General features: G+C 45.0%; 1 protein-coding gene across 1 annotated transcript in view; it reads right to left on the reverse strand.

Annotated features, from left to right (window-relative positions):
* The window catches only part of PELI2 (pellino E3 ubiquitin protein ligase family member 2), a 66362-nt gene extending 43859 nt beyond the window's left edge, over positions 1-22503 (reverse strand). The window contains exon 1 of the mRNA XM_064715869.1: positions 22321-22503. Within this exon, the coding sequence (XP_064571939.1) occupies positions 22321-22397 (77 nt within the window). The 5' untranslated portion in view covers positions 22398-22503. The remainder of the gene's footprint in view (positions 1-22320) is intronic.
* Between the last annotated feature and the right edge of the window lie 2822 nt (positions 22504-25325).

Below are 25325 nucleotides of genomic sequence, written 5' to 3' on the forward strand. Positions count from 1 at the left end.
CAACAGCTCCAGGATCAGCTTAGGGAACAGCACATGAGCACACAACTTTTGGCTTCACAAGAAGACCAGTACAACCAAAGGAACTGCAGCTGGAACTCTCCTTCACCTACCAAAAACCCTGGAACAAATGTTGTTTCCAGCTAAGAAACAAACTAGGAAAAAATCAATTTCACCTATGGAGAAGGGACACGGATTGAGGACATAAATTCCCCATCACCAAACACTTCCTCGGACAAAGCCACTCCACAAGCAGGAGCCATTTCCCATCTCCTCTGCACTCTTCCAACAGCTCCAGGATCAGCTTAGGGAACAGCACATGAGCACACAACTTTCTGCTTCACAAGAAGGCCAAAAGAACTGCAACTGGAACTCTCCTTCACCCGCCAAAAAATGTGGAACAAATGTTGTTTCCAACTAATAAACTAGGAAAAGATCCATTTTACAGGACAGAACCATCATTTCTGAGAGCACCCTGCTCACACACAGATGTGTGGGGCACTTTGGAAGTTCTCCAATGTTCATCAGACCTACACACATGGATGGTGTCGCAGACATCTTTTATGGAAAATCCCTTCCTTAGGATTTTTCCCCTTGAAAAGCTGAGAGGCCTCAGGGACAAAATGTAAACATTGATTATCTGCTGCTGTGGGATGCAACAGGTGCATCTGGGATTGGTCTCATGTGGTTGTTTCTAATTAATGGCCAATCACAGTCAGCTGGCTTGGACTCTCTGTCCAAGACAGAAGCTTTTATTATGATTCTTTCTTTTGTTATTCTCAGCCAGCCTTCTGATGAAATCCTTTCTTCTATTCTTTTAGTATAGTTTTAATGCAATATATATCATAAAATAATAAATCAGCTTTCTGAAGCATGGAGTCAGATCCTCGTCTCTTCCCTCATCCTGGGACCCTGCGAACACGGTCACAGAAGGAGCAGTCCTGTGCTTTTCCAAATGCTTCTCAGTGACAGCAGCACTGGGACAAGCTGCTTCATGAAACCTCCAGGGATAATTATCTCAGTTGATAACACCATTCCTTGCAAATAAGGGAGTGGTGCTGGCATGGGCTATGGGCACCATAATTACCAAAGCCAGTTTCCTACAGATTTACATCAAACACTGAAGAGTTTGGTATACAATGAGCTGCAAACTCCAATTAAGCTTTTCCCATGGCTGGGATGTGTAATGAAAGCCTCTCCTCCTCCTGGATTCAGGGCTGTCTGGAGAGCAAGACCACACTTGCTCTCTCCCACAGTCCACTGTGGCAAGCTCCTACTTTCTACAAGTCTTGTACTACTTGTACTACTACAAGGACTTGTCTACTTCAGAGATTAGCAACGAGCTTTGAACTATTTGTCAGAAGGCTTGTTACACAAGCTTTTTTGGTTTATGTTTATTTTGGCTTAAAAAAAAATAATCCAGCCTAGACAGTGGTAAAGAGTAAATGACAGTTCTGTTACTTGGTACAACAGCTCCAAATCATGACCTGTACCTTGGAAAGTTTGACTTTAACTCAAGGAAGTCATCCTTGGAATTATGGTATCTACTAGCTGACATTGAAGGTGCTGCATGTAGCTGATTTTTTTACAATGCTATCAAAATACAAGCCACCACAAAATTAAATTATTCTGCATACCTATGCAAACTACCTCCCAAATGACTAAAACCAAACAGCTCCTGATTTTCACTGGTAATATTTCCCCCAGACAAAAAAGAATAATTTCACTTTGCTTTCCTTGTCTATTACCAGCAGATCTACAGCACCCCTCATCATTTTTGGATGAAAACCATCCCAAATCACAGACTTGGCTATACACAGATGAGATGCTGCAGTTCAGTTGTTTCCATAGTTTTAGTGAGTCAAACAGCACATCTCTGCTCACTAAACAACAAAGCTGCAGAAGCAAAATCAGGCTTGAGTAAATCCTCCCTTGTAAGTACATTCTGATCCCATATTTGGTAGAATCCTTAGAACATACACTACACATAGCAAAATTCAGTTTGTGCTTACACTGTATTTTCACCTTCCCTGAGCCAGTGTGGTCCCACACTGCTGCCAAAAGCAGCAGTCTCACCTTTCGTTTATTAATTTGTTCCCACTACTTCTCTTCTTGGTTCATATGAAGAGGAAACAAAACTAGATTTATGTTATAAGTTCAGTTTTAAAACCACATTCCTCACTCTCCAGCCCTCAGCAAAGCCACAGAAGCACTTGTATCAGCAACATGGAAAGGATTCCCCTGGAAGTGCTACAAGTCCACAACTTTCATGACATCCACCACATATGAAGGCTAAAGTTCCATTATTCACCTTTATAACACCCAGTCCCAGAGCTTTTCACAGCTCCACAACTCCAGTCCTGACTAACTGGAAAACCCTCTGCTGCTGAAGCATCCAGCACTCCCTCCCTTGAACACACAGGGAAAGAGAAAAAGTCACATATTTACAGCAAAACCCAAACAGAAAGCTTCAACATACACAAAGCTGACAACAAAATAAGTGTATTTGTGTCTTCCTTTATATAATATCACTGCCAGTTCTTCATAGTCTTTACACCCTCTTCCCTCGTATCAACCTCAACAATTCATTTTGTGTCTAGTAAGAGTTCAGCAAAATAATGGCTAAGGATTTCCTTTATAAAAAAAAGGCAAGAATTATTTCAAGCACATTTTTCTGCATCACAGCTTCAGAAAACAAGCAGCTGCTGCCTGCAACTGGCAATTTATCTGAGAATTTCAGTGAAACCTCAGCCTCACGGGGAAGAGTTGCCAAATAGCAACAGCAAAGCTAAGGAGTACTTCTGTACTAACAGGATACTCCTGGTTCATTTCCTCCTTTGAACTGTGTGCTCTGGTGCTCTATCAGTGTCACAGACATTAACTCAGTATGAATTTAGGTCTCAGCTTGTCTCCAGCTATTGTGTGTCCCAGCAGCAGCTCCACCCCCAGAGCTTTGCTAATCCTGCTCCTGTTGGGAGTTCTGGCAGTGAACACACGGCTGCTCCTTCAACAGCTTCACAGATCCCTACAGCAGATTGCAAGGAACACCTTTAATGCTGAGGTTTCTTGGAGGCTGGAAGGAGGATACTGTTTTATTTATACTGTTTTCTCCTTGTTGCCCTCATTCCCAGGAGCTCCACAAGCCCTGAATGACCACAAGGTTCCCTTTCCCCACTGCTCCTTTGGAAAAATGTACAGCAGCTTTCTGAGGGACAGAACACAGAGCTGGCAGAGCCACCTGCTCCATCCCCAACCCAAAGGCTTGATCCAGTTGATCCATGACATCCCTGTTTGAGTTTGTCTGGAGAAACACAGTGGGAAGGCCTGGATTTAACATCTTTAGAGTTAAAACTTTCCCCATGCACTCAGCAAGGGAGACCCAGGTCAAGCAAATCTCCTGCACTTCCTGCCAAATCCACCAAAAAGCTTAAACAACCTCTTCTCTCTTCCTTCTCACGGCAGGCTCACGTGCTAGAAGATTAATTCCCACCAGATTTTGCTTTCTTTCTGAAGGAAAATGTTTTAAGTAGCTACAAACACAAAACTAAAGTAGAATTAAGTAGAAAGGCTACAGCAATAAGCAACTCATGGATAACCAAAGGGCTTCCATCCTTTGATTAACAAAAAATACTGATCCAAGACGTTTGGTTTATGCAACCTGGGAGGAAGTTCTGAGGGAAAGACACAGTCCCACCTCAGACTCTGCTGGCTAAGACATCTCCATAGGCATAAATGCTTCCTAATCACTACCAGTTGTACAGCTTAACAAAGCCAGTCTTCCTGCAGAGCAAGAAAATCCAAACCAGCAAGTTCCAAAGTCCCAAATAATCTCATCTCTGCACCCAATTAAAAGCAATGTTTTTGCATTTGTGAATTTGATTATCCATAAGAAAAGTACGTTGGAGTTATTAATTGTGGCTATAAGCAGTTTGGGGGTGTTTTTTAGTTTGCTTCTGAGACAAATGTTTGTTCTTACAACTTGCATTTGCGAAGTCATTTTACATCATAAAACACTTCAGGGAGCATTCCCTTCTCCAGCACTTTTGGAACACTCCTTGGCACAGTGATCAGCCCTGTGTGTTCACCACAAGCCTTCTCCTCTCCAGCACTAAATTTTAGTATTCCTTGCTTTGTTCCCTGCTCCCTGTACTGTCCTCCAGCCTTCACAGGAGCTGCAGTGATTCAGTGAAATGCAGCCTGGCCTGATCTGTGCCATGACCCCAGATTTTTCAGAGAAAAGGCTGATTTGCATCACTGGCTCATAATTAGGAACTACTTTTAATTAATTTTTTTTTTAGCTACCTTTCTGAAGTTGCTCCTACCATCAGGAACCCAGCAGTGAGCCACCCCAAAGCCTCATGTTACACTCACAAAACTTTAATGTTCACATCCACCCAGCCAGCCCCATGGATTAGCTGAGCACACAGTAACAGGTTATGTACACCACAAATAAAAATAAAAAAAGAAAAAAAAAAAAGCTTTCAGAGGCACCTACTGCAGATCAGATAAGCCAGAACCTACTTTCCTCCTTCCCAGGGTATACAAATTAGTAGAACCTTATCTGCTGGAAACACCACAAGAAGTCACATGTGCAGTCACTGAGGTTCTCCAGGGTGACCTTAATTATTCCCTGGTGTTCTAGAGCAGAACTGGTCACTCTTGTGGTCTGGGGAGGAAAGGCTATTCCTGGCTGCTGTGGCCTCCCCCTGTTCCACCCACCAAGAGATGAAAGGATCTGGTACCCTACATACTCATATTTGTAATTATTCCACTCCACACATCCCCCTCCAGCACCAGCAGGACTACCCTGCTATTATAACAGCTGTAACATAAGAGTAATAAAAAATCAAGTTTGATTCAGGAGAATATTTATAGAAAATACAGCTGACTAATCCTCATGCATGTTTAGCTTACATAATACAGGCACTTGAAGAAAAACCCACCTGATCTGTGTTAATTTCACTCTATACAGAAAATTAAAGGATGCTCTTGGCTTGCAAATAACAAATGGATTGTGTAAGAACTGCTTTGAAACAGCTTTATTTACACCACACATCCAGCTTTCTCCAAGACTCCCAAAACTCTTGGCTGTTTTGATACTCTTCTTCTCACTGAGGGGCAGAGAGAGAAATTCTGGAGTAAAATAATGCAGAAGTAACCATCCCCAAGTGAGGGGCACAGGAGCCAGGGCTTTATTACTGCAGCACAGAAAACCAGGGGGATGGAGTCAGGAACACAGAAGAGCTGGTGTTTCTCCTGGGTTGGGAGAAACTTTTGCAGAAACTTCTTCCTACACTCCTTGATTTTTCTTAGCAAGTGTGTTACTTGTCCTAGATTATTTTTCTGGAAAATAATTTGTTACTTTTGTTTTTTGTGAAATCAAAGACAGCTGTGTAAGTAGCACAAGAGTTTGATTAAAAGCTGACTCTCTGGAAGAACCCAACAACAGGCTGATGCAGCCTGCTAGAGCATCAGGATAAGCTTCAATTAAAGTTGAATTACCTGAAGTTCCAAACAACTTAACAGCTAAAAACTCTCCAGGCAGGGACGACCCGAGTCTCACAACATAAAACACAGATAACCATGATATGATCAAGGAAAAAGAAAGGTAGCAACTTTAATAGAAAAAAATTCCCCATTTAAGGTATTATTACAAAATTCCAACAGAAGTAATATACCAGCAGAGCATTAGAATGCAAGAGATTTCCCTTTCGGAAAGCAAAGGGTAAAAGGTAAGGAAACTTCTTCTTTCACATAATGATTTCCTTAACAATCCTTATTTCCAACACTTTACTGCTCCCCCCAGCATTCACTTAACAAGGAGGCAATTTTATTGAGTGCTTTAAGCCCATCTCCAAAGCTGCCAGCTAAAACCATTCCCCACTGCAGAAAACCAGCAAAAATGCACAGCAAAATACAGGGTATAAACTAATCAGGTTCATTTCAAAGCATGCTTTTTATTCCAGCTAAAAGAGCACAAGAGGTGGGCAAAGCACCATGTTTACAGAATCCTCTTTCCAACCCTAAAGCTCTCATAGCACAGAGGAAATGCTGCTCATCTGAGAAGGATCCATAATCCACCAAATGCCACTGGAATTGCTGGATATGGTGTTTGGTGTTAAATAAACACAGATACAGCAGAAAGTGAGATATGACTTTCAGTGCACTCAAAACAAGTCAGTAAAACACAAAATCCCTTTCAAAGCAAGGTACTACACCCAGCAGGGTTTCAGTGCACAGGAGGAAAGAAGGGAGGAGGAATCCTGTTGATCCACACCACCAGAGGCTTAGGAACCACACAGCTTTGTTTGGAAACTATTTACAGTCTGCTCTTAAACATCACATCAAGAAAAGGCTGCAAGTTTCAAAACTGAGACAAATCAAGACTTCACACCATGCAAGGGGATGAGAGACCTCAAAACCCACCTGCCCTGACATTCTGAACATTCTGTTTGTACTTCCCACATGCTCCAAGGTGCAAAACCAAAGTGCTCACATTTTAGCCTGAGGAATGAGCAGTAATAACACCACGTTACAGCTGAAACTGCACTACATTAAACATTATGGAGAAACCACATTTCACTCAAAGGAACATTTGAGCCATTGAAAATAAAAGCACAGTCCTAACAGTCATTTCCTAAGAAATCAAGTGCTTTCCCTAAAACCATATCAAGGACTATTTGATAATTCACATTTTCATAAGAAGAGGTGATAGCTTTCTCATAACTTCAGTTCACCTCCAAATACAAGCAGTGGCAATGTCATTTTTGTCATTTCACAGACAGTGGAAGAAGTTCCAGGATGTCTGCAACAGCTTTTTCAAACACTCAAGCATAACAAGAATAGTCTTAGGATGGTTTCAGTACCATTTAGCACAGAGGAAGAGAGAAAATTTGCATCCATTTTGTGAATATAAGTGATCTCACCAGCAGTGCACTGAATAGAAAGTGAGGCACTCAGCTATTGCATCCTAAGCTGCAACATCTGAGTCTAATTCCATCAATCTGAACATTCCTTTTAGTTTCCCAGGGAAAAAGAGACCCTTACAAATGCACAGCTCCCAGTTCAACCCCAACTGCTGAACAGAATCCCAAATATTTGCCTCAGAAACAGTAAAAAAAGAATTGGGTTTCCTTCTTTGTGGCACTTGCAAGCATTGCTGCCTCTGAACACAGCAGCTTCCTCAATATCACTGATTCTGCACTACATCAACTGCTCCATGGCACAGGCTGTCAAAGGGAAGATAATCCACTGCTCTGCCTGCTCCTAGCATGTTTAGAGTGGGTAAGTAAAGAGAAAAAGCAAAGAATTACCTTTCTGCCTGTTCTAGGTTAGCAAGTGTGTTATATACCCTAAAATCCACACAGGATAAATAATTCTTCATATCATGTCTGAAAGAACTACCTGAAACCTACAGAGGCATCACAGCCCTGCTGTAACTGTGGGGGCTTTTTAAAAAAAGTCTTAATAAACCAGAAATTAACAGTGCAGCAGTGCAGAGAGCTACACTTCAATATATCTTCTTCAGACTTAAAACACGCTGACAGCTTACTAATTCAGAGCAACCTTGGGTGTTTGCTTTTATCATCATCTATAACAAAGTTAATCAGACATCTCTAGCCAGGAAAAGATTTCTGCAAAGCCATTAGGTGTTTACTGCTGATCAGCAGAATGAATTCTGATCTATGTACCTTCATGACAGCAAAGCCTTTCAGTTTCACACCTTCACCAACAGAATGTTGAGATTTGCTTCCCTTAAGAGGGTTTCCCAAAATGCTACATAAAATAAACATTGACCTTTCACAGGCCTCAGAAAACACCACTTACTAAGAATGAATCAAAGCAACACAAGTGATGAATTCCTAATGTTTTTCCAGGTCCTAATGCTCAGATTGTGATCTCTGAAGAATCTCACTACAGAGCTTGGTGCAGATCTTGCTGTGCTCTGACGATGGGAAGGCATCTCCTCCTCACAGAAACAGCACGAGACTTTTGTGCAAAACAACCACACAAGACTGTTCACACACAGATGCAAGCTCTGAAACTCTGAAGCCACATTGAACTCTCTAAATCAGAGAAATTTCCTAGAGCAAAACTCTCACTCAGCTCCTCTGCAGGGCTATTCCAGCCTGGTTACTTCTGGTTAAGCTCTGCAAGCTGAAGTTTCATTCCAACAGATATTAAGTAATGTGCACAAGTGGCACAATGGCTTGTAGAAAAGAAAATAAGTTTAAAACCACAGACAGTTCTCCCTCAAATTATTTCCTTTGGAAATCCAGCTCTTTTTCTCTGCCAACACCCACAAAGACAGACAGCATACTATTACTATTTTTGTTCACCAACTTTCAAGAAAACAAGCCACCCCATATGTTTCTCTCTGTTTCTTTAGACTCCTTTGATTTTTAAGGCAAGGACGCCCTATGGGGCAAACCAGACCAAGAAAACAGAGGATCTGCTTAAAGCAATGTTTCCCCAAGTAAAGGCCATAATATCAAACAGCATTACAGGACTCAGAAGCAGCTTTTGCAAGCCAAATGGAAATTCAGCTGTGGAAATAAAGCTCATGAGCCCAAGACTGAAATTGGAAGTGCATTGCCCAGCAAAGCATGACTGCAGGAGCTAGTTCAGAGACACAGAAATCAAGTAATTGATTACAGCTGCCTGGCTCCAGAGATTCCCTGTTGCCCTCGAGTTTTCATACCTGACATCGCTCTCCATAAGGGCACCTTGGCCATGCTGCACTGTTTCCAGCTGAAGAGGGGAGTGGTACAGTGCTGAAGAGCTCTGCAGCTACAGCAGGGCATGAGGATGTGCAAGATTCAGATTATGTCTGTATTATCTCGTTTTTATGTGGGTTTTGCAGACAAATTCTTTCCTGTCCTCCCTTGCCCAGCTAAAGGTGCTGCATGTGAATTTCAGAACATAAACCTTTCCTACCCTGTCAATTCTTTGGCATTATACCCATAGGAATATCTCTAAGGGTGTCTCACAACTGTTTTCCTTTCCTCCTACAGCCCTATCAAAAATAAGCATTTGTAGAAATCTCTCAGGCTGCACCACCTTGAGGGGGAGCACAAGATATGAATGACATCCAGAAACACTCACAGCCCATCAGTTTGTTTCAGTATCTTTGTAGAATCCAGAAGCAATTCTCTTGGAACTGCCTATAGGAAAGGAACAAGCCTGAAATCTACTGGAGAGGCATTCATGTCTGGACAAATCCCAAATTTTTCCTTTTAGAGTTTCAGCCAAGGACAAAAATCCTCCACTAGGTTATTTTACAACCACTAGGAAAAGAAGACTTTCCACATCCAGAAAATTTAAATGTTTGAGTAACACAGAATACTATTCTTAGCTCTGAACTGAGCTCATCCATGAGGCAAAATATGAGGCTGCTAAACTACATGGAGACATTGCTGACAATTCTCAAAGCAGTTTCAGGCTGTGTTCACAAAAGCTGATTTTCCAAGAAAAGACAACACTCAGAGTTATTCTCTTCTATACCCAAACCTCTCCTACATCCATCCCTCAGTCACCTGGGGTAGCAGAACATTTGTGTCCATTCCCACTCACTCAAACTCAACATCCCCACACTGTTATTACTACTGCAGGCAGCAGAGGTGAAGCACTGCTAGTGACAAGGAGAACAATGAAAAAACAAGGAGTTTCATAAGCCAGGGAACCAGCAAAGCATGATTTCCTCTGGGTACATGTCTTGCAGTTGGATTCCTTCTTTGTCTACTGAGGTGACAGCTCCAATTGAAGCTTTTTCTCAGAGGTGAGAATCAGTCACATGGATTCCCTGATGTCTAACAAGGAGGGGGGTAGGAATCTCATTCATCTTTACAGCCTCTCCTCACCAGAGCTCAAATAGCATCGGGAGGCTGTGGAATAAAATCAGTTCAGTGACATCCTTCATTTCCAGTTACAGACTACAACCTCACCTGTCACTACACCTCTCAGTAAATCACAGCATATTCACCAGAGGCAGATGGAAAATGACTGGGAGAGGGAGCCTGTGGTGCCAGCAGAGCTGAGGATTCAGTGTCCTCCTGCAAGGAAACTGCCTGGGCAGGCAGGAGCAGTGAGTGACTGCTGCTCTGCAGCTGTGCCATCACCAGCCCAAACTGACCCCTTGTTCTGTCCCAACAGCAGATCCCCCACAGCTTATCCCACAGCACAAACAGCAGCAGCTCCAGAGGCTACTGATGCCTTGGGAAGGCTGACCTAGAAGAGAGACTAGACAGGGTTACAGAATAAAGTAGGGATTTATTAGGAGGCCTCAGTGGATTCACCTTGGGCAGCACAAGAGCCCAGCCAGGGCTGCACCCCAGGTGAACCAAAATGGTCACAAAATGTCACAGGGTCTCTCTCACTTTGATCAGTTCTGCTCCATTTGCATATTGGAGCTAATTGTCTAATTCCAGCTTTACTCCATGAAGTCCCATCCTTATTGTTTTTCTCTCTTCAGTCCACATTGTTTATGTTCTTGGACCTGAGATTTGGATGGGCTGTCCATGGTCCCCAGCTAGAGAAGGAATTATTTTGTCTCCCTTCTCTGTGAATAGAACTCATCATCCCTAACAAGAAGCCCAGACCCACACACTAAAGCAGCACAGAATCTGAAAAATATAAAAGCTAAAACCTGAGGCATCACTACAAGCAGTTACGACCATCAGGGAAACAAGCACCTGTTCAGAACTTCTCCAGATTTTAACCAGGATTCATTTATGCCAAGACAAACTGCCCATTTGAACAGTCATTATGTGGATTTTTGTTCTTCCAAAACAACAAATAACAGGAAACTAAAAGGTTCTGTCAAATTCTGCTTGCTATACCACATTTTTTTCACATTTTTGACAATAGTTGTCACACTGCATAGGTCTGTATATCAAATAAACTCAGTGTTTCTCCAAATACAGAGTAAAGTCTAGGAAGAAAAATGAAATGTGTGTTATCCCTAATCAGACCAGCCTTTAGATTTAATAATGACTAAATAAACAAAGGCTGCTCACAATCACTCACACAAGCTTCACTTAGTTCAGGCACAAGTAAGAATGGTGCAGGAGGTGGGAGAACATTCCTTTGGACTCATGGTTACAATAAATGAGCTGTTTTTACAAATGAATACACTTATTTTCTGGATATTAAAGAGCATCATACATTCTTATCTTAGTTTAACTCAGCTAAATGTTTTGGTCTCTTGACTTAGGCATGACAAACTGATCTTTAATGCATTTCTCAGTCTCTGCACAGCACAAAGCATCCCACTTTTACCACCTGACATATTCAGAACTAATTTCCTCAGCTCACAAAAGTGAGACAGCTGGTTTTTCTCAACTGTCATCTCTGCCCAAAACTTACAAATAAGCCCATACTCCTTCTGGCTTGGGTCTGAATAGAGTCTGCAACTGGACCCCAGCCAACCCCAAATCCAGTTCCTTCCCTCCCATCTGCACTGGCCACACAATGCCCAGAGGTGAAAGAGCAAATCACTTTTTCCTCACTCTGCTTGCCCTTTCACAAAGCGTCATTTTACCATTGTTCTCTCCACACCAAGAGACTGCCAGTAATAAAGCCATAACATAAACCAGTCTCCTCCAAAGAGCTCAAGGTGCAAACCAGCAATACGTGATCAGAGTTGAATTTGAAGTCACATTGCACATAATAAACTAGGAGGGTACACAGAGCTTGACTTAAACCCTGTTAATCACTTCAACCCAGGCTTTGCTTACAGAGGGAACTGTACTTTCTGTAGTCTCCCTGCATCCTTACATGGAGAGCTATTTGCTGGATAACACCAGTCTCTGCATGCTGGAAACTCTGAACTTGCCATAAAGCTGGATATATGGCACTCAGTCCTGCAGCTGGAAGTGGAATTGCACAACCAGAGATAAGGCACAGCTAAATGAGCAATGGAACTCCAGCATTTGTGCTCAAACATGGAAAAAGACACCAAACCCAAGTCAAAAGTTAAAGCTCTTTTGCTCTGACAGCAAGCAGACTGAAACTACTGGAAAAAACCCAGCTTAGTTATCTTTCATAGGCAAAAGAAAGAACATATCCAGAGATTTTGGGAATGCTCCATCAAAGTCTTTTAAACGGGCACAGCGACTCATTACCAAAAAGGGCAGGAAAAACCATTTGGGTATTCAGAAAATATTTATGGAAATGACAGGAAAAATTCACAGTGCACATCCTAAAAGCAAACAAGCAGCTTGCAGTCTCTACCCTGGCACCCTGAGCAAGGCATCCCAGCTAGGGAGCAGATCCCAGCACAGCCAGTGAGACCAAGGCACTGCAGCTCCCATGGCCACTGCCCATGGAGGCAGATCCTGCCATTCCCAGACTGCCAGCACCATCCAAGGGCAGCTGCACCACCAGGGCTGCTCTGAGGCATCCCTCAGCTTTCATTTTCATTCTTCCAGTGAAGCCCAGCCTAAAACAAAAGTGAAGTAAAAAACCATGCAAGGCTTGTCCATTTGGCTGTTGCCCAACTTCCTTCTCCAGTTTTTGCTCTGATGGAAGAAGTTACTCAGCTGCTCACACGAACCAACCAACACCTGCCTCCTCACAGAGCTGCCCCAACACCAAATCATTCCATTTGTTTAATTTGCCAGTAATTTTTTGGCAAAAGCCACCAAGGTACTGACAGCCCATTTAATTAAATCTTCTGGCAGAAGTGAGATGAGGGAACACTTAGGAAGAATTCCTCTGAATTCTCCAGACCTGCAGCAGGGCACTGCCACCTCTCCCATCACACTGGAATGGGACTTGTGCCCACTGCCCAGCACAGAAAAGCCACACACCAAACTCACAAATCCAAACTCACTCCCTGATGCACTGAGAAACTACTCCAGCAAATTTTAAGATTCAGAATGCAATCCAAAGTAAGTACTGCATGTATGTTAGCAGGAAGGTTAGGGCAAGCACAAGGTAATGAATCCTATCAAGTCTGAAAGATTTGTCTTCAACACCAAAATGATTTTGAATCCAAGCATTGAGCTGCACAGCTATTTGCTCTCAGAGGTCAAACATGCTCTAGGAGGAAGGCAGCTTGAAAGTACAGCAACATTTTGGTGTATTAGTCAATGTTCCATAAAAAACACAGTCAGCCTGAGAGGTGCTGAACCCTGGCACAGCATGTGCTGGGAAGCAGGAACCTCGCAGCCCTTGCTATCTTTCACCAGCACAGCGTCTCCTGTGAAAGGAGGACACACACAAACTCTGCTCCTGTTTCAAAGGCTCTGCCTCCACCAGCACTAAATCAGACACCAACAATCAAAATGAATTCATGTTGTTGCACATGAAGAAATACAGCTGTGCTTATATCAAAGTTTCAGCCCATTAACTTCTGTGTCCAGACTAAACAGTTCTTTCCCTTTTCCAAGGGGCACGTGCTCCAGGGTTTGCACCTTTGGGCTCCAGTTTATTTGTAACAGGCAAGCTGAGATTTAAGCTTTTATTCACTTCAATTTGTTTACTTTCACACAGTGACTAATTGTCTTCACTGTCAGTCCCACTCTGTCCTCACCCAGGACATTTCCATGCCTTAAGAGGATACACCTCAGAAGTTTGAAGCCTACCTGTTTGTTGAGGCATTGCTAAAGCCAGCCAGTTTGAAGAATAAAATTCTTTCATGACAACTTATTAAATGGATTCTAAATTAATGACAGCACACACATTTCTGGGTGAAGAGTAATTTGAAAGCCCACTAAAAACATCATTACAGTTCAGTAAGTGCTTCAAGAAGTTAAAAAGCGTTCCTCAGAAAGAAACACTGAGAACTTTTCATTCTCAATTCCTTGAACATAAAGAGAAAAATAAAATTGCAGTAGGGGTCAGTTAACATTACAGTGCTCAAGGAGGTGACCACAATGCTTCTTGGCCTTCTCCTTTTAACCTACTATGTGCCAGCTGCCTCATAACTTTCCTTGCCTGTCCCCACTCTTTTGGGGAGGCAGCACAACACATTTTACACAGTACCTGACTCACTGCTGCCTGCTGGCACCTCTGGTAAACACAATCAGTTGCTATACAGCAATGTTGCTGTATCACAGTTAATACAAGCAATAAATATGACAGAAGAACATCAGGTCTTTATTGACATACATTCAGTGTGGCCTTTGTACCAATTCCTGAGAACAGGAAGCCTTGTGCTGCCCAGATTCGGTGCAGCCCACATCTACTCCATCCTCCTTGAAACACGAGTTGTATCTACAGTGAGGTCAGCATGAAATACTGAAAATTATACTGTTAAATGGCCTGAAGTAAATCACTTCCAGAAACACAAAGCAGAGCCTCCTTGCTTTCCCTCTCTCCAGCATAAACAAGGTGCTATTGAAAGCAGGATGCCTAAACAGGTCCTTCAGCTATCAGCACCTTCACATCATTCCTCATCAAACAGAGCTCATCTCCAAACCACTTTGCTTTTACCACAGCAAACTCTTCAGCTTTGCAGACGTTGTCTGTATCCATTTTCACAACTGCTGTTTATAATGTGCTCCCTCCAGATGACATTTCTGTTGTGAAACAGAGGAAAGCTTTTAGCTGAATTACTCTCTCTTCTCCATGAGCCAATAGCTGCTGTACTACCCAGTGACCTCACACGAGCACTTCCAGGCTGGAATATGAAGGACTGAGTGAAATTTCATTGCAAAACAGCTGATAGTTGCTATTTTTAGGAACAGAGGTTGCACTAATCAGGAGTAATTGTAGAAGCATTGTGTAGCTGAAGACAATGCAAGTCCAGTGTCACCTTGTTCACACATCACTCATAACCCCGTCACACTAAAATGCTGCATCCTCCCACCACACAGCCCCTCAGTGACAAGTCTCCAAATACCAAATATTTAAAACTGCTGAAGTTTCACCGTACAGGGATTTCCTACAAGGACTGTCTTCCTGAATCCTAGGATCTTTTAACTTGAGCCAACAAGTGCTGTTTGTGGGAAGAGCAGGAGAGATGTTTATTCCTAGGCAAACCCAAAGACAGGTTGCTCTTAGTGCTCAACTCCCAGCACCACAGTGCACACTCAGACTTTAAGAAAACCCTACAAACAGTTTGCTGCCCACTGTCCCCCCTGCTCTTTGGTTTTAAATCATTATTCAGCCAGGGACACTGCAGAGACCCAGGGAGAGTGTTTGCACAGGAGGTGACATTACAAGGTCAAACAGAGGAGTCAGCACAGAGGGGGCACAGCTGGGGGGACAGCACTGCTCCTGCTCCTGCTCAGCCCCCAGAGCTCACTAATCTCTGCTGTGGAACCCCCACTGCTCCCAACTGTACTCTTTGCTTAACATGAGCACCAGGACTATTCCAGGCTAGCAAGTAATAGGATTAAAGCAGTCTAATCCCAGATGTTACTTACAGTTTGTCAGACAAGGCACAAATTGGTCCCCCAAAGTATGGGGATATCACTATGAACTCAAGACTCAGGACTAACCTGTATAAAGCTACACCAGGATAAAAATAAATATGATGCAAAAATAAGAGAGGCATAAAATTCTAAACTACATCTTATCAAGAGGGAAACAATCCCTCTGAAGGAAAGGCAGGAGCCCTTCAACATATTGGTCTATGCAGGTGAAATGAAAAATGCAAGGGCACCATTCAGTGATGTCTTCATAAAACAAACAGAACGAGCAGCTTTGCCTCAGAAGTCTCTGGAAGCAGGCACAGTCCCTATGCCAGCATCCTCACTGCTGTCCCTCAAGGTTTCAACTCGTGACAAGTCACGTGCAAGCTTCCAGTGGTGACCTTGGGACGGCGCAAGAATAAACATAAGGATTTCTGGTGATAAAAGAAAAAGCATCCCCCACACAAATGAGATTTAGGGTATCAAACAGCAGAAGCAAAAAAGGATTTGATAGCACAAAGTACACTGGAAACCAGCTCGAGATCCTGCTTCAAGCTGGGAGCTTAGACCAAATCCTCCTCTACTTCACTTGCCTTGCTGACCACAGGACAATAAGCCACGAGTATGACAGTGCAGAATAAACCAGACTGAGGTGACACCACAAAAAGCACTAACAAGACTGCAGCTAACCCACCAGAGTGATCTTTGGAAGGTTTCACAGCCACACGTGCTCTCAGGACAAACTGGGAACGTGCAGACAACACCAACAGGAAACAAGACACTTCTGCAGGACTTTGCAAACAGCTGTAAACTTCCCTGCTGGCACCCTGAACTAACAAACCCCACCTAGAGCAAGGCACAGGCTCAGCACTACACTCACACACCTTCTCATCAGGGTACAGGAAGAGGAGTTTGTTATCTTAAAGTATCAAGTTTATACCTTCTGTCACTACTGAGCAAGTTAAGAGCAGCATTAGTTCTGTAAGTATAAACCAGCCATAATTTCAGTTTGAACTGGATAATAAGTTCCTGACTTCTTAGGAAAATTCTGTTCTCAAGCAACCTTGTAATAATCACAGTCAAAGAACAGCCTGCTGTTAAGAAGGAACATGAAATAGCTTAAGTAAGATACTGCTTTCAGCAACAAAAAACAAACCTTAACAGCCTAGAAAGTAAAGTCTTGGTTTATGCATATTTTAAAGTAACCAAGTGGACTGTTAGAGTATTTATCCATGTACAAATTTCAGCTGAAAATGGAAAACTATTAATCCCTGATTCTGCCAGGGCTGAAGAGGAACAGCTACTTGGTTCCACACAATAAATGCATCAAAGGCAAATCCTACATTTCCCAGACTTGTTTATTCAGAGTAAACTGTTTTCCATATTTTAAGGGAAAAACCCTGAGTCTTTCACTTCCACATGTGTGACCTCCTGCCTGTACACACCAAGGGGATTAGTTTAACTTCCAGAATGCACTCAGTTTCCTTTTTATAACAAACATTAAAGATGCAGACGTTTGATGCTGTGATTTGCTTCAATAAACATAGATTTTAGAGTCTGACGTTTGTGCTCTCTGATTTTACATGGGTACTGAGATGTTGTGAATAAAGCCTACAGCTGGATACAAATCTGCACTCTGAGAAAGTCAACAGTACTCCAAGGAATAGGATAGCTGTAAAAAACCAACTCAAGTATGTTTTCTTTCTTAGCTTAAATGAAGCAAAACGTTTGCTCTATCCAGCCATACACAAGCTTTCCAAAAAATCCACAGACCTTTCCTCAGATATAATCCTTTCCACTGTTTTCCTACTCTGCAGTTAATGTTCTATTCAGACACAATTCTTCTGGTGTTTGATTAATCTCCTTGCAAGTTCTGAACTGACCCTGATCACACATTTTCAATATGCACACATAAAATCCACCATAAACCCAGCACAAGACATAAAGGTCACCAAGAAGCCACTGTCAATATCAAAGAAAAAAAAAACACCAAAAAAACCCAAAATCTATTTCTCAGAACAGCAGCCTTCCAGCTATGACTGCTGGAGCCAATGATTCTCAGAGAATCATGACCTTGAACACATTTAACTGGTAGTTCCCATTATGTGCTACACTCATTCCTTTAAATGAAACCTAAAGTACATTTTCAAATAAGGCTTAAAAGCAGAACTCGAGTCACCTAAGCAGTTTCCCAATATATCTATAGCAGATAGTGCAGGAAATCACCAAGTCATTAAACCAAGCCTCAGCCTGGCAGCAGCAAATCCATCTCTGTGCAAACCAAGTCCCAGTTTAATTCCACACCAGGATCACTCTCCCTCCTCCGTCAGTCCATGCACAGCAGCAAACAGCACTCAAGGACAAGCACAGATCCCACTCTGCTCCTGCATTTGTCAACACCACTGGAAACCTGCCCTGGCTTCTTCCTGAACTGCACAGCAAGACATGAACAAGAGTGATGCAAAAAGCCAGACAGGTAAGTTAAAAATACAGAAATATGTTTATAAGCAGAAGACACTTCAGAAAGTTGATTTGCCCTGCAAGAGGTTAGTGGTAGTGGGAACTCTGATCAGTCAGAAAGAGACAGTATGAAAAACAGGAATTTAAAAATGCATGTCCCTTCAGATTAACACAAAAAGACTGTTTCAGATCTAAAGTTGCTTCAAGTATAAAGTCATCCATCAATGAGAAGAGTTGCCCAAAAATTACCACAAACTGTATGACTGTGAACACAAGTGAGAATTGTTGTAGAATCCCAGAATGGTTGGTTTGGAAGAGACCTTTAAAGACCATTTAGTTCCAACTCCCTGCTATGGGTAGGGACATCTTCCACCAGACCAGGCTGCTCCAGGACCTATCCTTTAATTCTGCTTTCTCAAAAGGTTAAATTTAAGCAGAACTACAGCTTATTTATTCAAGGATGTCCAAGAGCCCACACTAAAAAATGCTCACATAACTCACAGTGGCTTCCTTCAGCACTAAAGCCTCCAAATTAACCAACTCATTTATTTTAATGGCAGTCAATGGAAAATTTACATGCAAAATGTTGGCAGCAATTTCAAAATTACTACTGTAACAACACTGAGGGACAGACCTTAGAGTTTTGTCTGGTTAAATTTTAAAAATGCATTAGATATTGCAAAATCCAGTGAGTCTGTACAACGAAGTCGAGGATGCACCAGGCTGTACCTCCTTTCTAAGGAGTAGCAAACACCAAGAAAGCCTTTGGTTAATAAAAAATATTCCATTTACATGCACACAACTACCAGAAACCCCATCCAAAAACAGCATTCAATGTCAGGTACAAATCTTTCACTGCTACAGAACTCAGCCACTGACTACAGCTCATGTCTGTTTGCTGTTCCCCCTTCAATTTACATCATTTTAATCAAGTGACTTTGAGAGGTCACAGCTGCCCATCCCCAGCGTGCAGCCCCAAAGGATTTAAGGGCACCAGGCCACTGACACCTGCCTTGGTGACAGCCACCCCCTGCAGCCAGGGACAGGCTCCTCCAGCATTTAACACAGTGACACTGCTGCAATAAAGGCTTCAGGGCACAATTCAGAGTTAGGGGACAAAGGGGCCAGGACATGCACCTCACAACATTAAGGCACCAGAGAAGTCAAACAAAAGCTCCTGACAAAGGCAGAAACAAACACCCTGACACTATTCAGGTACTCGGAACTGCATTCAGCATCTCCTTAACTCCCTCCAGCCCCACGTTCCAAGAAATATATAATGAGCCATTACTTTGACAGGACTTCAAACAAAGCTGCTTTCTTTTTTTCTTCAAAAAGAATTAGAATATGAATGTTTCTGCTTCACCAAGAAATCCCGAGCCTTTTGTGAGCAGATGATGCTACGAGCAGATGTACACAAGCAGATTCACAATAAAGCAGATGATCTCTTCTTTACCAGCCATCTTGACCTGTCTGGCTCCATTTACATAAACTGTTTCTATTCACTACAACATTGATTATGTAAACCTCGGCAAAACCTTAACCAAACACACGCTGCCACATCACTGCCAGCCCAGAGCTGGGAGACATCAGAAATGTGTTTGCTGCACACACCGAACGCCTCGGGCTTTGCTGGGGCTCATGCTGATGTGCACACTGAACAATCCCAACTACTGAGACAATAAGGAACGTGCCAAAAAAACACCTTTCCCTCCATTTAAAGGTCAAGGTACAGCAACCCCACTTTAATACTGCTAAGGCAGAGCGAGAGCAAAAGATAAAGGGAAAGTTTTGTCATCTTAAAAACAGGAGCTCAGCAGTTTGCCAGGTATGCCAATTCCTTTGTTCATCATCCTTTTCACCACCTAATTTAAAAGTCTCACAGTTCAAGACACAAGTTATTCATCAACATCACAATCAAGGCTTTAAAAAAAAAAAAAAAAAAAACCAAAAAAAAACCAACAACCCACACAGTGTCTCAAACAGCCTTTTTTTTTTTAACCTAGCTGCGAGGCTGCTCTATCAATTTTAATCAGGCAGTTGTAACAGGAGCTGCAACAGAAACGCTTCTGCTGGTCCCCAGGTCTCAGTTTCACTGCAGGGAGGAGAGCAGATTTACATTGTCTTATTTAAATGAAACTCCAGATTACAAGATTTTAATACAAAACAGGTATTAAGTGTTTTTTTAGCATACTGAACAGCTTAAGCTGTTCCAAGAGTTCCTAGTCACAAATGTTGAGTCACCAAAGAGAGGGATGTTTGCATTATTTATGGCACTACAAACATTTAAGACACCTCTGATAGGACACGCAGTAATGAACTCCTGAAGTAGCAAAGGGCTCTTAAAACAACAATCTTCCGTCTAAAAATTAAAAATACATTTACTGAAGGCATGAGATTTCCTGGATTGCTTCCATCACGTCTACCTAGCCCTGCATCCCATTGTGTGAGCAGTGACTGCCCCATTGTTTGAGTGCAGCCACAGGGACACTCAGCTCCCCTGCACAGACAGACTTCTTGTCCCTGGCTGCACTGCAAGGACAACAGCATCTGTTTGCATTTTCAGTACGTCTTACACCTACAAGATGCAGCCTCAGTGGTTTTAGAGAACGGCTGAAACTCAAACAGGACCCAAACTCAGCTCGTTACATTTTATTTCGATTTTATTGGTGTGTTTCAACGCACACAGTGAAGATCAAGAGCCCAGCAGAACCGATAAGGCGAGATCAATGAGTCCCCATATTAAAGGCAAAGCTCACCAGACTTTGCCAGGTTAAGATCAGAGCCAAAACATTTCATACTTCTGCACTTTCAACTGCTGCTAAAAATAGGAAAGCAACAGAAAGGAAAATGCTTCCAGCTGTGCACAAAGAGCCTCTGCAGCACAACATCAATTTATGCACTCTAATTTAATTAAAGATTCTGCATTGTACTATGACTTTATTGTCGGAGACAGTGTTGCACAGCTGAGCTCACCCTCCATTGCCACAAAAAAAACAGTAAACACGTTTCTTTATTAAATTCAGCGTGATGTGGGTATTCCTCACGAACCAAGGGACTCAAATTCAAGGATTTCAAGCGCCAGCTACGCCACGTTCATGACAGCAGCTGTGTTTTATTCCACATAGCATCTTGACCCAGTCTCGTGACAGGAAACATTCAGCATCCCTTAAGGAAAAAAGGTGCACCACTGGATAGAGTACCCAGCCTGGGTGCTGCTCTTTTTCAAACACTTCTTCTGCAAAGGTGAACGCGGCTCTTTAGGAAAGCACCGAAGCAGAACAAAAATCCCCCCAAGAAACCAGAACAGGGTTTCCTACGACCTTGCAGCAAATCTGAACCAGGTTCTGGGGGAGGCTGAGTAACGCAGCGAGGCTGTGACCGTGCTGCTTCGCGGCTGGCTCCGAACCTTTCCGCTGTGTTTAGCGCAGAAAAATTGCTCCATTACCCACACGTTACCCCGTATTGAACTCCCAAAATCCAGCGTCTCTCCTGAGGTTGGCGAGGGCTCTCAGCAAGCGCGGCTTAGACGCTTCTCCCTCCTCTGCCGCCGCTGCGCTCAGCAGAGCGGCTGCGAGCTTTAACAGCAGGGCAACAGCGTAATGCCAAGCGGATTACTTTAAGATCCATATCAAGCCGAGAAAATAAACATTTCCACGACGGATCGGAATATAAGCGCTTCACCCTGCTCGCTCCAAAGTCATCTCCCTGCCATCTGCACGGAGGACGCCGTTCTCCCGCAGCCAGCGGCCGAGGCACGGCGGCACCGGCCGAGGGAGGGACGGGGCCCGCAGCGGGGAGCGGGGGGGTTTGTGGCCATAACCCCGCACGAAGTTTCTTCCCCCAGCCCCGCCGTGACCTCGGTGCCCGAGAGCGGCCGGACCCCGCTCCGTCCGTTCCTCCAGCACCGGGACCCCGCAAGGGCCGCACCGTGCGGGCCCCTCTGGCACCGGGACCACCCCCATCCATCCCTTCCATCCCAGCAGCGGGTCCCTGTTCCATCCCTCCCCACTCCCCTCCAGCCCCGGCACCCCGTTCCAACCCTCCCCGTTCCCCTCCGGCACCGGGTCCCCGTCCCCGTTCCAACCCTCCCCTCTGGCACCGGCAGCCCGCAACGGCCGCACCGCGCGCCCCGTCACGCACCGGGACCTCCCCCGTCCCTCCCCGCTCCTCTCAGGCACCGCGACCCCCCCTCATCCATCCCTCCCTCCCTAATCCGCTCAGGCAACGGGACCCCCCTCCACCCATCCATCCACCCTTCTCCGCTCCCCCCGGGCACCGGGATCACCCCCCCGCCTCCAGCGGCCGCGCCGCGCACTCGGCCGGGGAGAAGGCGGGAAGTGCCACGCGCCCCCTCGCGCCCCCCTCCAGCTCCGAGCGCTCCCTCGCAGCGCCGAGAGGCGGCCGGCGCTGAGCCGGAGGCTGGCAGGAGGCAGCCCCCGCCGCTCCGGGACCGCCGCGCTTCTCCCCCCACCGCTCCCCGGAGCCCCTGCCCAGCACTCACCCCAGCACCACCAGCTCCCCATACTTGACGGGCTCCTTGTTCAGCGCGCACAGCTCCTCCTGGCTGGAGGAAAACATGGGGCCGCCGCTGTAGGAGCACCGGGCCGCCCCGTCCCGGCCGCCGGTGCGGGAGCGCGTCCCGAGCGGGCTCCGCTCCGCTCTGCACCGCCGGCCAGCGGCAACGGCCACTACACCGCGGGGGGCGCGGGGGGCGGGGCCTCCGGGGGGACGGACCAACCCGCCGCCGCGGGGGGGCGGGAGGAGCGAACCGGCGCCGTCCCCCCCCCGCGAGGCTGGGAGTGGCCCCGCCCTCCCCGCGCCCATTAACGGCCGGCGGACGGGGCGGGGCTGGGCGCGGGTGCGCGCCGCCCCCTCCCGCGCGGCGCGCCCCCCCCCCGCACAGGCGGCAGTGGTACGGCCCGGCTGTGTTATGTAAACATAGAGTAAGGGGGACCCGGCCGCTCTTAAAGGGGCCGCGCACCGGCGGCCGCGGCTCGGGGTCACCGAGGGGTCCCGAGCGGTGGCTCTGGGTCACCGCAGCCCGGGTTCCACAGCACCTGTGGGGCTCTGGATCCCCTCCTGCCCCCGGGATCCACGGCGTGTCTCTACAACGCAGCTTTGGGTCACTGCGGGGCCGCGGTGCCTCCTGTCTGGGCTGGGGGTTTCGAGGGAGCTCCCGGGGCCGTTCCTGCCCCTGAGGGAGCGGCGCCGCCATCGCTGGGAGCCCTGCCCCTTCCCTGGGCTCCCGCTGTCAGACCCTGCCCTTGCCGGGCTCCCCTGTCCCACCTCCTGTCCCTCATCCCTAGAGCCCAATTCCAGCCTCTTCTGCCTCCTCCTGAGGGGACAGAAATGCCCTCACACCCCCTTTGTTCTTTACTGCTCTTTCAGGTCCTCCCCAACACAACCCATTCCGTGCCTTCCAAGGATATTTTTCTGCCTCCGTGTCTGCCCCACCATCCTTCTCTCCCCCTTTGTCCTCTGCACCTGACTAAAACCCAAAACCAGCAAAGATTGGCTTGACATTAATCCTTGCTAAAGATAGAAACTCTCATTAGCTGACATTTGAGGTTTCCAACCCATTATGAAATACAAAAGCAATGGGAGCATCCACCTTTGCTGAAGAGCATCCTTAGGGCCAGCACAGTCCCAGCTGCTCCTGCTGAAAGCTTTCCCTCTGCCAGAAATTGTATTTAGCTATTAATTTTACTGGTAATATTATTTTTCTGTCGTTCCGGTGAAGAGGTGAAATGGAAAAACACAACCAATCTCGAAGGGCTGGCAAAATGGAGATCTTCCCAGGGGCTCTGTGAAGAAGACAAGATTTTATTGAAGACAGGGAGCTGAATTATTATAGATTTATCTTCTTTATTGCTCTAACAAAATAGAAAAGAAAGCCGGGCCGTAAGTCACTGTCAAAGGCAACAAATAAATTCCCAAAAACAGCGTGGAAAACAAAGCTCCTGGCTGCATCCTCTTCAATTTCTGCATTTCTCCCCTGAAAGCAAGACCTTCCCAGCAGCCTGGCTTTCACATGGCATTAACAAACTCCAATAATCTTCCAAAAAATGTTCATTCCACAAGTCAGTGATGGGTCTGCACTTGGAGCATCTCCTACTGCTCCCACCTGGGGATGGAGGGATGAAGAAGGACCTTGGAGATCTGATTTTGCCCCTCTTTTCCACTTCCACATTTTCTAACACTGCTCTTTTTGGAAAACGGGGGAGTTGGGCAGCTTTGCACCTTTTTCCCAAACCTGCAGGTTTTTCTTTCCTAGCACACAAACCAGTGCATTTTCTGTCATTAAACACAGAAGTGACTCCCACTCCATGACTACAGAAAATGCACTGGTTTGCACTGCTGAAAAAATTATTAAATACAGATAATGCTCTTCTTGGCATGGCTGAAAAATGAATGTGCAGGGGAAAAACAGATCCCAGTGGGATTCACAGAGGAATATTAGGAATATTTTCATCTGTGGTGGATGAGCTGTGCTGGGGTGAGGAGCACTCACCTGCCATGGACCTGTGGTGGGACACTGTGACATAAACCCTGAGCTTGGGCTGATCCATTATTTTTTTCCTTGGAATTTTGCTTCATCTGTCCATATCCAATCTCTTCATTCTGCCCACAGGGTGTTTTAGGCTGAGGGAAAATCAGCCCCAGCCCCACAAGGTGTTCTGAGGGCTGTTGAGTCTTTTCTTGCCAAATTGTAGGTTTTCTCTTTTCAATTCCCAAAGACCAATAGCTGCCAGCACTGGAAACCTGCTTAGAATTGTTTAATACTTAAAATTTCTACGTTTTGGCTAATGAAACAGAGCCAGGAGCATGCAGCAGCTCTGCCTCACATTACACAGCCCCCTGTGTCACACAGATCCCAACCCCAAATCCCAGCTCCTCTATTTCCACCAGCTCCAAAAAATTCCTTTTGCAACTGATACAAGCAACACTTGGCTGGCATTTTTCCCCAAACCCATTGAAATAATTGGGAAATAAGCCCACAGCTGCACTCTGCTACTTTTCAGCTCGCAACATCCTTCCTTTTTGGATTTGGGGTGTCTCAGGGTGGCTTTTCAGGGCAGTCAAGGGAGGTTTGGTTCTTTTCCAACCAAACAAAACCTAAAAGTGGGAGTCACAGATAATTTGGAGCTCCTTCTAGGCTGCATCAACACTGAAAAAAGGATTTTGCTCCCAGGTTTAGCACGAGCAGCTGCTTGGCTGGGTGGAGGAATATCCAGCCAAGCATTAAAAAATCAATGTTTGGAGAAAAAAAAAATCCCAAACATGAAGAAATTGTACATACCCATTTATTTTTAAAATCTAATAAAAAGTTATTTTAAATGCAGGAAGATTAATAAGTCTCTAATTTAGCAAAGTACTTCCAGATGTGCTGGACTCTGAGTGTACTTCAGTGCTTTTATGAATTGGGGCTTAGGGAATGGGCTTCAAAAGTACTGAAAGAGGTTTTTAAAGTACAAGAGGGGAGATTTAGATGGGATATTGGGATGA

Source organism: Zonotrichia leucophrys, chromosome 5, assembly GCF_028769735.1.
Source record: "Zonotrichia leucophrys gambelii isolate GWCS_2022_RI chromosome 5, RI_Zleu_2.0, whole genome shotgun sequence".
Taxonomy (NCBI): Eukaryota; Metazoa; Chordata; class Aves; order Passeriformes; family Passerellidae; genus Zonotrichia; species Zonotrichia leucophrys.